Source organism: Lissotriton helveticus, chromosome 9 (genome assembly GCF_964261635.1).
Source record: "Lissotriton helveticus chromosome 9, aLisHel1.1, whole genome shotgun sequence".
Lineage (NCBI taxonomy): Eukaryota > Metazoa > Chordata > Amphibia > Caudata > Salamandridae > Lissotriton > Lissotriton helveticus.
Window position 1 is genome coordinate 182,295,774 of NC_136070.1, and position 12,815 is coordinate 182,308,588.

The window sequence follows — 12,815 nt, forward strand, 5'->3', positions numbered from 1 at the left end:
AAGGGTGACAGCGCAGAGATCTTCCCCCACTGCCCCATGGTTCTCAGCTGATCTACGATCGGAAAAAAGAGCCTGTAAGAAACTTGAAAGACAATGGAGATTAGACTATTGCCCTCTAGTAAAAAAACAATTTAAAGAGGCCACCAAGCTGTTTCATAAGCACATTAGGAAAGAAAAAAAGAGCTATTATGCCTCCATTGTTCAACAGGCAGAAAACCCCAGCAAAGAAGTGTTTAAACTGGTTCAATCCTTTCTGAAGCCCCAATGTATTGAAAGGGATATTCCCTCATCTGTAGCACTTTGTGACAAGATCTCCATCTATTTTGATAACAAAATACAGATGGTCTATGACTCCTATGGCCCGCATAAACCTACGGCCAAGGAGGATAGAGAGAGTGGGGGTCGGCCCCCAGTCTCCTTGAGGAAATTTCATCCAATCCCGTTAGATGAGGCAAGGCAAGAGATTACCCGGTGTAAGTCAGGCTCCCCAGAGGACCCATGTCCACCTAAACTGTGGGATCCATTAGCGGACGCTATCGCACCTATGCTTCAACACATCTGGAACACATCCATAGATACGGGGGAATTTCCGGAGAGTTGGAAGCATGCGACGCTCCTGCCACTAAAGAAGAAGCCAAACGGGGATGCGGAGGACTTAACTAACCTCCGTCCTATCTCTCTGCTGGCAGCTCCCGGGAAAATGCTGGAAAAACTTATTCAACGCCAGCTGAATGCTCATGTCGAATCTAATAATATTCTTCATGAGACTCAGTCCGGGTTCAGACCCGGCTTCAGCACGGAGACGGCGCTGATTGAGGTGGCTGATTCTCTGAGGTGGTCGTTAGATTCAGGAGACTCGGCTATGCTGATGCTCCTGGATCTCTCGGCCGCGTTTGATACGGTGGATCATGCTAGGATGGTCCAACGTTTGGAAGAAATTGGTCTGCAAGATCAGGCACTTGGCTGGATGCAGTCCTATCTGTCAAACCGCACGCAGAGAGTCACTTTAGGCACATGCGCTTCAAAGCGTAAGCCTCTGAGATGCGGGGTCCCGCAAGGATCTGCCTTAAGCCCCCTTTTGTTTAATGTTTATCTTGCCCCTCTTTTCTCCCTCATTGCCAACTGGGGAGTCACCGCAATATCTTATGCCGATGACACCCAGTTGGTTTTTCCCTACTCAGAGGTTTCAGAAGCGGCATTCGCAAACTTTAAGGGGTGCCTTCAGGATGTGGCTTCCTGGATGAATACTAATAAGCTGAAATTGAATCCGGGAAAAACGGAAGTGATCTTCTTTGGCAAAGGCAGTCACCCTCCAGCTGAGCTCTGGTGGCCGATTGAGATGGGTACCCCACCTCCCCCCTCCCAGTGGGCAAAAAATCTGGGGGTCAAGTGGGATGAAAATCTCTCTTTTGTGCCCCAGATCCATCAGGTCACAGGATGCTGCCTGAGCAAAATGAGGAATCTTCGCCCAGTCCTGAAACTTTTGCCTGATTCTTGCCGGAAAATCGTGATTCATGCCACCATTACATCGAGACTGGATTATGCTAACGGTCTGTACAGCGGTCTCCCAAAATATTTGGTCCAAAGGCTGCAGACGGTGCAAAATGCGGCAGCTAGGCTGCTTAAGCATATTCCTTTTAAAGAGCATATTTCCCCCCATCTTCGAGCCCTGCATTGGCTCCCGATTGCCAGTAGAATAAAATTCAAGATTCTTACTCTGGCCTACAGGTCCCTCTATGGTACCTGCCCTACCTATTTGAGAGCCCGTCTGCCCAGATACACACAGACCCGCTCCCTCCGCTCAAATGATCAGGTGCTACTGAGTGTGCCACGAGTCAAAAGGGCTAGATTGGGCGGCCGGACTTTTTCAGCCAATGTGGCTCGTCTATGGAACTCCCTACCTCCTGAGCTGCGAAAGGCCCAATCAGAAATAAGCTTTAGGAGACAGCTTAAGTCGTGGCTGTTCTCGGTGCCTCATTAAGCTGCAGACTCCCAGCTAGTTTTCTTGCCATGCCCTCATAGCGCCGGGACGCCTCCTAGTTGAGGCAGCTGTTCGCGCTTTAAAAATGCTAGTATTATTATTATTATTATTATATTGTCAAGTCCATGGCAGGAGGGAATCACAGTGGATGCAATGGCGCCACCTACTGGCATGTAGGGCCCATGGAAGCTGTTCTGGTTCTTGGCAGGATTCAAAACCTACGACAGTATGCCTCATAAAAAAAGGAAAGCCACACTCTACTACTTCATAAACACCCTCCCCACAACACAGTGCATCAAGCCCTAGGCATACTACCTCACCATACAGTCTATGGCCTATCAACAATATCAAACCAACAGTCCTCTCTCAAGGACTACCCTGTAGACACAATGGAAACTTAATACACCATCGCGTAACACAATGCAGAGCACCCCTCAGGCCACCACACCAAAAAATAAAACCAAGATCAACATCTGCACCCACCAGCCTCTCCAAAAACAAACTGTGAGGCATAAGCTAAACACACTTTGGTGCAGGACTATCTATGAACTCTGGTAGAAAACAATATACTCAAACCAGAGATGCCCAAAAAGGATCTGAAAGTGGTAAATCTTGCATTAATGCACCTCTTCACAGCAGCAATAAAAGGATACTCTTTCAGAAGCAGAAACACATTGGAACCTGGCAAATACTATTTTCTTTCGTAAGACCTAGTCGTGCCACAGAATAAAATGGTAAATAAGACGTCATACCGTAATTCTACAAAGATGATCGCCAAAATTGATAGCACTACGCTATGCCATCTACCACTAAATGTATCCATAAAAGTTAGTCTTTAAGATGCTCCAAATTGCAGACCTCACTTCCTCATAGCACTTCATAAATCAACCACCCATAATTAAGACCCCTGACCATTTTGAAACATGCCAATGGAGAAGTACTCATACCAGTAATAACCAAGTTTTCCTCACCTCAATATCATCCTCGTCTGCTTCCACATCATGCGGATGGCTTTCTGGGTTATTTACTTTGTCCAGCAGTTCGATGGCTAAAGCTTTAGAGATACCAGACTGACAAACAAAGCTATGCTGAAAAAGAAAAAAACAAATTCTCCGTTAGAAAACAACAGGACTAGTTCTTTTCACCACATCTTTTTAGTTGCACTGCACATTTTTATTCTACAGCATTTTTTTCCATATTTTTGCAGCTTAATTTCAGTGATATTATACACAAAATATAAACAGTTCCAAAACAGTTATTTACCTATGTAAAAGCTCTTTCGGGTGGACACGAACAGTCGTTTCCACATGCAGGAAATAGGGTTCCGAAATCTTTCTTGCAGTTGCTCACACATGCTGGTAGGTGGCACCATCAGCCTCCAAAGCAATCTTACTCCGCTTCCGGAAAGGACAGCAAGGAGCAAATATCGTACCGACCCTTTGCACGGACATACATTTCAAACCAAGTGGAATATCAGTAATAGAGAACCATGAAAGTGAGCAAAATCTAAACTGGGACCTTAACATCTAGAAGACCGTTTCACAGAACAGGGAGGTCCGGTGTGGAATCTGCGGTTTGCATTCTTATGCCTACTTCTAAATGCTGATTCTTCACCTTTTAAATAAATGCCAAAAGGTGAAGAGTCTGGGTACTAGACTTCACTTCAGGAAATCCCAAAGGAATGCGCATGCAAAATGGCGCTCCATGCGGACCAGAGAGTCTTAAAGTAGTACTGCTGGGTCAAAGTTTGAATAGGTGCCTATGTAGCCACCCGACAGATGGCCGGCACCCAAACACCCTTGACCAAGGTCGTACCTCTAGTCAAATGAGCCTAAAAGGCTCCTTTTAGGCCAAAGCAATGCATGTCTTTATGTAAAGAACTATCCAAATGGATAAGGTCCATTCCTTAAGTGCTTTTCCTTTCTTGGCACCAGAGAACCTCACAGAAAGTTAGTTATTCGCTCAGTCTGATTGATCAAAAGCTAAGGGCACTCCTGAGGTCAACAATGAAGCTACTACTCCTTTTCCATAGAGAGAGGTGGTAAAGAGAAGAAAGCAAGGAGCCTGCTGGACTGCCCCACACAGAAAGGCAACATCACCTTTGGTAGAATGATGCCTGGTCTGAAGCATCAGCTTTTCTAGTAAAGTTGTGTACAGTGGTGTACGCAATCCATTGACACAGGACGCAAAAGTCATAAAATAAGGAAGATCGTTTTTAGGGTAAGTAACCTCAAAGAACAGCTGTGCATAAGCTCATGCGGTGTGCACCTTAAGAAAGTGAGGAACAAATGATTTTTCACTTGCTGGAGAAGTTTTAAAAAAATGATGTTTATTGATGACTTGTTGCGCTGTCATTGTTACATCATTATGTACCATACTTAATACATTGAAATCCAAAATTCACCACGTTTCATCATTAGTGCATCATTTAACCAATTCTACCGATGGTGGAGTTGTTTTGCAGCTTGAAGAACTTACTGGAGTCACATGCTATGCACTAAGTAGGTAAGGTATGTTCTTCCCTTAGGAGGCCAGGTTGAGAAGAGTGTGTTTACACGTATCACAGTACCTTTTGCCCCACTTCTGCTTCCTTGATAACTTGGATCCACACACTAATGTTTTGTAAAGGTGTGAATGGAAGACCATGCGGCTGCCATGTAGATGTTGTTTAAGGACACATTAGAAATGAAACTGAGTGTTGTTCCCATTTTCCTTGTAGACGGTGCCCTTGGTTTCTATCCCAGCACTACTCCTGGATTGTCTAGACTATCCAACGAGTAATAGTTTCCTTAACCCCTTGTGCACTCGTGACGGAACTATTCCGTCACGAGCCACGGTGGGGCTGTGCTGGTGATGGATTGGTTACGTCACGGCCCGGCCGCCGCGCCTGCGCGGCGCGTTCTATTGAGCGGGCGGGGCCGTGACGGACCCATTGAGTCACAAGCACAGCGCCACCGCGGCTCGTGACAGAGTGGTTCCGTCACAAGCATGGAGAAGTGTGGCTCACTGGTTAGAGCGGCAGACTCTGAAGCAGAGATCAGGCCCGGGACCAGGGTTCAAGTCCCGACGCGGCAGGGTCTTGGGCTCAATGTCCGCGGACTCGATAATTCTCACATCGGCGCCTACTCTAATCATGGGTCTCACACTGCAACTCTGGGCAATAGCTTGATTAATCTCCACAACGGCCCCTACAACACTGGGATGCCTGGTTTCACCTTGGGGGTGCCCAGGAGAGGCATCTCACAGGGAGAGCCAGGAAGGGTTCCACAGCGTTATACAGCGCCAGGACGCCCCGTTGGGGCAGCTGTGCGCTTTACAAAATACACTACATGGTGGCGCAATTACCACTGCGGCCAAGGGGTTAAAGGCTGGGGAATCCTTGCTTGACAGGGAGAAAGGTATGAAAAATAGGTTCCCTTTCCTGATTGTTTTTGCTTTCTGTATATCTAGAACTGGTTTACTGACATCCAATGTATGCAGGGCCCTTTCCACTTGCGATTTTGGCTGCTCAAAAACCATAGCTAAGTAAGGCCAGGTTAACATGAAAGTGTGAAATCACCTTTGATAGAAATTTAGGTGTGTTCTCATTACCACTCTGTCCTTGTTTATTTGCAGTTAAGGTTCCTGTGTTGTGAGAACCGACTGTTCACTAAATCTGTAGAGACGTAAATGCAATTAAGAAGGCTGTTTAAGTGTTTGAGTCCCACATTATGCACTGGCTCAAAGGGTGGTGTTATAAGCTATGTTTCTTTGCTGCATCTAGGAATCTTTTGAAGACCGCTGCGTTAAAAAACGTCTTCCTATTACTATCCTTGTGTACACCACTATGGCTGATAGATGTACTTGAAGATGGATCTCATCTTCCACACAGATAGACCAGAGAGCTGGACCACCACTCTAAGATCACTACTTCACATATCTAAAACGACGACCACCTCACATAGCTGTAAACTGACGACCTCTCTTCCCAACCAGGCAACTAGAAAAGGTAATATATCAGTGACCATTTACGTAAATGGCACAGTCTTGATAAAGGCCAACAACGAGAACTTGGAGGCCTTTGACTCCCTCTTCCCTACTCTTCGCTCCACTCATCTGCACTCTCTTCGTCACGCTCCACCCAGCCCCCCTCCCCGATCAACCGGTCCCATCAGGAGAAGCAATTATCTACTTCCACTCCCCTGATGAGCCCCCCTAGCCACCCCCCCAGAAACTCCTCCCACTCCCCCATCCCCACAAACCGTGACAAGGAAGATCAGACCTCAGAGCCCCCCCAATCCTATCCTCCTCAACATCACCCCATCATTCCACAGGATCGGTCTACTGACCCCTCTCTCTCTCCTGAAGAAGAGCAATCCTTACCACCCCCCATTCTCCTCTTCCTCAACAGCACAACATCATCCCTCGGGCTCGTTCTACGGACCCCCACAGCACTCCTGCAGAATCATTGAGGAAGAGCCCACGACTAAACACCCTACTGAGGGTCACTAACAGACAGCCAGGCGGACCCACTCAACATTATACCACACAAGGCGACCCTGACCCCCAACCCTCGAGATGTCCCTACCCAGAACTGCAAGTCTCCAGCCCCGGAAGATATGGCTCACCGGCTGGATCTACTAGAAAACCAGCTAGAAATTATATTCCGAGGCCTGGATGAAATCCTTTCCAACCTAGACAAGGCGCGAAAGCCACAACATTCCCAACTAATGGCCTCATATCCGACTGACTCTACCCCATTAAAACCCCAATTCGGGACAGCACCCGCCCACGGGCATCGACTGCTGAGGTCCTCTAAAACCGACGCTATGATACAATGTCTCACAGGAATCTAAGCCTGCACGTCTGAAGCTCAGAGCCACACTAATAAAGATGTGAAGACCCAAAAACAAAGACCATCCAGAACTAAAGCAGCAATGTCCGCTGAAGAAGCTGACTCCCCTTTCCCATTTCCACTAACTCCAATATTCAAGTGATCACAGGCTTCATAAGAGACCTTCCTCTCGTGAAAACCCCAAGACCCCTGTCCTTCCTCACCTCCATACCGATGGCCCCATTAGGAAAGCATGGGAACAAAAGTAATCTAGCAACCAACTGCATGCTTATTAACTGCAGATCAGCCCCCAAGCATGCAACAGAATTAGCTGAAGCCATCCTCTCTCAGGACCTAGACATTGCGTTCATCACAGACATATGGCTAAATGAGATCTCCCCACCCTGTCTAGACATGCTGGTGCCCCCAGGTTTCACCATCATCAACAAAGACAGAAAAGATCAACGCGATGTCAATGATGACATTGAGAGCGCAGTAATGGACCCATGCAATTACAGCTCCTTTGAATGTCTATCTGTCACCATCAAGACTAAGGACAACCGCCCTTTAGTTGTTCACCTTATCTATCATCAACCTCTCAACTCCCCCACTTTTGGTGAACACCTTTCCGACCCGATTGCCTACTGTGCTCTTAAAGACACTAACTTCATAATCATGGGCGACCTCAACTTACACTGGAACAAAGCCAACAACAAACTAATTCAATCTCTCAATACTCTCCTTTGTGACAATAACCTCTCCTAACACTGCTCTGAAGAAACCCACAACAAAGGAGCGACCCTGGATGCCATCAATGCCCACCAAGACACAATCACGATCGACAACATCCTCCCAATGGACTGGTCAGGTCATCACATGATCTTATTCCACATAAACCAAAGAGCCCTATCCCTGCCTCCTGTTCATGACTCCCCAATGGTCAAGAAATCTCACCCATATCCCCCTAGACGCCATGGAGGATAGACTAAAGTTGCTTCTACCCAGTGAGAAAGATCTCTCCACAAATGACCTCACCGCGATCTATAACTCGAACATGGGACTCCTCCTTGACCAACTAGCACCCTTAAAACTAAAAAAAAACAACAACAAAAAAACTTGCCATTCCGTCCAGATCCTGGTTCGACTCTGACACTAATGAAGAAAGGAGACAACTAAGAGCCGCAGAAAGACGCTGGAGGAGCTTGCCCACTGCCTGCGAGCGTGACAAACTCATAACTATCCAGAAGCAATACAACAATTACATCAAGAACAAACAAATCTAAGTTTTCCGCTCGGCTCTGGAGAGCGCAAAAAACAGACCTAAGGAACTCTTCAGGATTATTAGACAGCAAACTTCCAAACCCGACACTTCCCTGGGGCAGGCCTCCAAAGAACGATGTGACAACTTCACTAACTTCTTTAATGACAAGATCTCCAAGATCGAACGATCTCTGATCACCAACTGCTCTTCCCCTTCCCACAGCAGACACGGTGGGGTGCTTAGTAGCGCCCCCCGCCCACTAATAAACCCTGGTCACTCTTTCAGCCCATTCCAGAAGAAGAGATAGTCAAACTTCTCTCCACCTCTCATACCCTTGACCCCCTTCCGACTCAACTCACCAAAAAACTGAAACTATCCCTAGTCCCACTGTGGTGCAGGATTATCAACAGCTTCCTAAAAACTGGAGTCGTCCCAGACTGTCTGAAAGTTGGACAAGTCACTCCACTGCTAAAAAAACCAGGCCTGGACAGAAATGACTTAAATAACTTCAGGCAGGTCTCTAACCTCCCTCTTCTTTCCAAAATCCTAGAAAGATGTGCTCTCCTCCAACTAGCCCGGCTCTTGGACAATACCAACCTACTCGACTCACATCAGTCGGGATTCAGGAAAGGGTGCCGCACGGAAACTGCAATCCTCAACGTAATTGGTGACATATACAAATCTCAGGACTCTGACCAGTGTTGCCTCCTCATTCTCCTAGACCTACCGGCGGCATTTGACACGGTCGATCACAATCTTCTCCTCAAAGCTCTCGAAGAAAGGGCTGGACTCGTTGACCTGGTCCTCAACTGATTCTCTTCATTTTTGCACAACCGCTCCCAAAGAATCAAAATCAGAAGCTTTGAATCCGACCTTAACCCAGTCAAGAGGGGAGTGCCCCAAGGATCTGTGCTCTCCCCCCAACTCTTCAATATCTACATGGAACCCCTCACCACTCTACTCAGAAAAGCTAACATCCCCTTTCACCTCTACTCTGACGATACCCAACTCTACTTGGAAATCTCCTCTTCTAAAGACATTCACAGACTCAATGAAACACTAAAGGAAGTGCAACGTTGGCTGTCAAGCAACCATTTAAAGCTGAACCCGGACATAACAGAACTACTCCTCATCTCAAACAAAGAAGAGAATCCACAATTGAACGAATGGCTAAAAGATATCGATGCGCTCAATGGGAACCTCTCCTTGGCTGACTCCGTCAAGTCATTAGGCATCACGCTAGACTCTAAACTTGATCTGACCAAACACATCAAGATTTCGGCCAAGAGTACCTTCCTTAACTTGAAACTTCTAAACAAAATTAACCCTTTCATTCCATCCAAAGATCTCAAACAAGCCACCCAAGTATTGGTTCTGTCACGACTAGAATATGGAAATGCAATCCTATCGGGAATTCCCAAAACTCACCTTGCTCCTCTGAAAACAACCCTCAACGAGGCAGCCAGAATGGTCACTGGAATAAAGAAATTCGATCACATTACTCCGGCACTAAAAGAACTCAAGTGGCTACCAATTGAAATGCGGGCGAACTTTAGAACAGCTTGCCTCACACACAAAGCCCTTCACACAGGCAAACCCGAATACCTGGCGTCCACACTCAAAAAAGCGGGTCAGAACAGGACTCTCAGAAGCTTTAATACTCTACTTCTTATCCCGGTAAAAGCACGAAAACAAATAACTGCGGTCAGATCCTTTGCCGAAAATGCGCCCAAGATATGGAACTCTATTCCCCCCACATCAGAACTATTCCTTCCCCAAATTCAAAAGCCAGCTCAAAATCCTTTTCCTCGACCGCTCCCTATCGAACAGATAGGAGTAGCTCGGAGTGTTTTAAACGTCACTGCTCCTCTCGTCGAGGCGGTTGTTTAGACTCTGTATTTAGAACTAGTCAGCATCCTCTCTAACGATTCATACCCTGAATGTACTGCTTACTGTACCATGTTTGTCTTCTTTTGCACTGCTTTGTACTCAATGTGAAGCGCTCCGATACCTTCCGGTCAGGCTAGCACTATATAAAACTTCTTAAAAATATGACGCTTCAGTTGGTCTCCATGGTCCTTACTGGTGGGCCCAGGTGAAAAACTCAATTTTCTCAGATGCCAGGCTCCCATACTCAGGGTAGTTGTCTGTAGGTGGCATACCAGACACCTTTATATTGTGAACCAGTACTGATGAGCTGGTTGTTTCTATTGATCGTCATCGAGGGCCTTCTATTAGGCATTGAGCTTTGCAAGCTTCCTTTGGGCATTGAAGCCTGATTTTACACAGCTCCTTATACCACCTGTGCTCTTGATCACCTTTAAGAGTGGAGGCCAGTTCCAAACTTTTGTTCAGACTATATTTTTTGGTCTTGACCCATGAGCCTCATTTTGCCTTTGCCTACTGTTGATTGCCAGAGTTTTCGGTATCACAAATGCCTTTGAGTGCTTCAAGTTGAAAGAGTTTGGTTCAGCCACATTGTGTCCTTGTTGCTTGACCTGCTGTTTCTTTCAGTCACCATATTTAACCTTGGCTTCATTTCCTTCTTGACCTCAATGACTCCTCCGTAGCAGCCTTCCCCTTGTGCTAGATCAGTTTCTTCAGGGTTTTCTTCATCACTTGGCAAGCCCCGGTCAGTAAACAATCCCTGCTTGTGCTGGGGTTACGCCATTGTGTAATGGGCCAATCTCTGCTTTTCTCTTGCCTTCAGAGGGTTGTAGGATGGTATTTCGTGCAAGTTTCACACCACTCTGATCTGTGATCCTTCGAGAGACAAAGACTGCACACATCATGGCTATCCTCAGGTGCAAACCTGTGGTGGCAACTGAGGCAAAATCTAAATGGAATATAACTCATTCGGAAACTCTTCGAAGTATTCCAGATTTCCTTGGTGTCTTGGTGATCTTACATGATGTCTGTTGGTAGTCTGGTTAAATTTCTCCAACTTTCGGTGTCTCCTTGACTCTTTTGGAGAAAAACTTTCCTTTCTTTTCTTCGTCCATTCTGCAGCTGTTGGCTGTCCTTCCACAGCCAACAGCAGAACACAATCTAAAGACGGCCGCCAAGAGAAGGGGCTCCAAGGCCTACATCTGACATCACACAAGGAGTGATATAGCACCAAGTGGTCACCGACAATTTAAAAAAATTTAAATTTAAGGGACTCAAGGAGACAAATTCAGGTGCTAAACACTAGATGGTGGAATGTACAGCATGTAAATGCAGAAAAATTCAAACCGTATCAAGGCCGCCGTGTAGCATAATAAAGAGCACAAGGGGAAACAAATATGAAAGCACTATTAAAAAATATATATATACATCACAACTGATAACTTAAATAAAGAGGGCTGGTCTGGCAAATGTAGAGTGGCCCGGCAAATAACACATAACTGTGCCCATGCTAAAGCCTTACAAGGCTAAAGACAGGACAAACAGGAGAACATAGCAAAGTTGAGTCTATAGCGGAAAAGGCAGCATCACAGCAGGAAATGTAGTTTGCCCGGCGTTCCAGAATAGATCAACTTCATGAATGGGAAGAACGTTTCAGAGATGACATCCACTACTTCCTTGGGCAACTGAATCCACTCAGCGAGTTCAGCTCAGTCTCTTTGCATGGAGGTGTAGATTGTCGAGGTATGGGTGTAGCACTCTGCCATACTGTTGGGAGAGCAAGTCCTTCAAAAGAGGTAGGGAGAGTGGGGGAGAGACACTCCGACTCAGGGGGTCAGTGTATCAGACCATCTGAGGCCAGTCGAGGACTATCAGAACGAGCGGTCTCTACTGACCTTCCTCAGAACCAATTTGTAAGTGGCAGTGCTGGGAAAGAAATTGTAAAGGTAAAGGGATTCCTATGGAGGGTGAAACCAGTCTCTAATGGAACAATGAGGCTGAAACCTTAAAGTAAAAAAAAACAACAGTAAGCAAAGGCATGACCCACTGCGCCAACACGCCCTGAACCACCTCCAGATTTTAAAGACCACTCATGATCAGCTATATGTTGCTGCCTTAGCTTGTCCACTCTGGTTTTCAAGCACCGCACCAGATGGCCGACAGTCAAGGAAATCCCCTGAAGGTCCAGCTAGCGTCACAACCTCAGCACCTCCCAGAACAGCATCTATGAACCAACACAGTTTGCTGCAGTATCACATGGCGGTCGAGGTGTCCAACAGAACTTGTACAAGACTGCCCTTGATGGAAGGCAGATGGCCTTGAGAGCAAACTGGATGACATGCAGCTCCAAAAGACTTATGTGGTGCCTCTGTTGTAGCTGTGACCAAAGGCATCTGATCCCCACTTTTCCCAGGTGACGTTCCCTACAAAAAAAACATTGCATCAGTCACCAGTGTGAGCTTTAGAGTGGGTATTGAGAGCTACCTTCAACAAGTCAAGCTGCAATCCTTTATCTGCTACTGGAAGCCACAAGCTATCTTGTCTGATTGCCCCACGCCTGTTGGCACATGCATGCTGAGCAGTGTAACCTCCATTTTCAGCTGTCCATGAGAAATCCCCAGTGCTGAGCCCACAGAAAATTGAGGTTCCACTGCACAGCCTGCATTTGCCAACAAGCGTGGGGCACTAGAATACATGATGTCAGGAGACCAAGAAGATTCAAGACCATCCAGGGCTGAAACAAAGCCTGAAATATCAGGATCATACCGTGACTGTCTGGGACAGAAACACAAAGGCGCTGAACACCATCATGTCCAAAATGATACCTATAAAGGAAAAATCTCCTGCACTCACCAAAGGTGAGATTTTTGATT

General features: G+C 46.5%; 1 protein-coding gene across 1 annotated transcript in view; it reads right to left on the reverse strand.

The window, feature by feature from the left end:
* MAP4K5 (mitogen-activated protein kinase kinase kinase kinase 5) overlaps positions 1 to 12,815 on the reverse strand; it is a 686,515-nt gene that overhangs the window by 397,430 nt on the left and 276,270 nt on the right. The window contains exon 12 of the mRNA XM_078659722.1: positions 2,953 to 3,069. Coding sequence (XP_078515848.1) covers positions 2,953 to 3,069 — 117 coding nt within the window. The remainder of the gene's footprint in view (positions 1 to 2,952; positions 3,070 to 12,815) is intronic.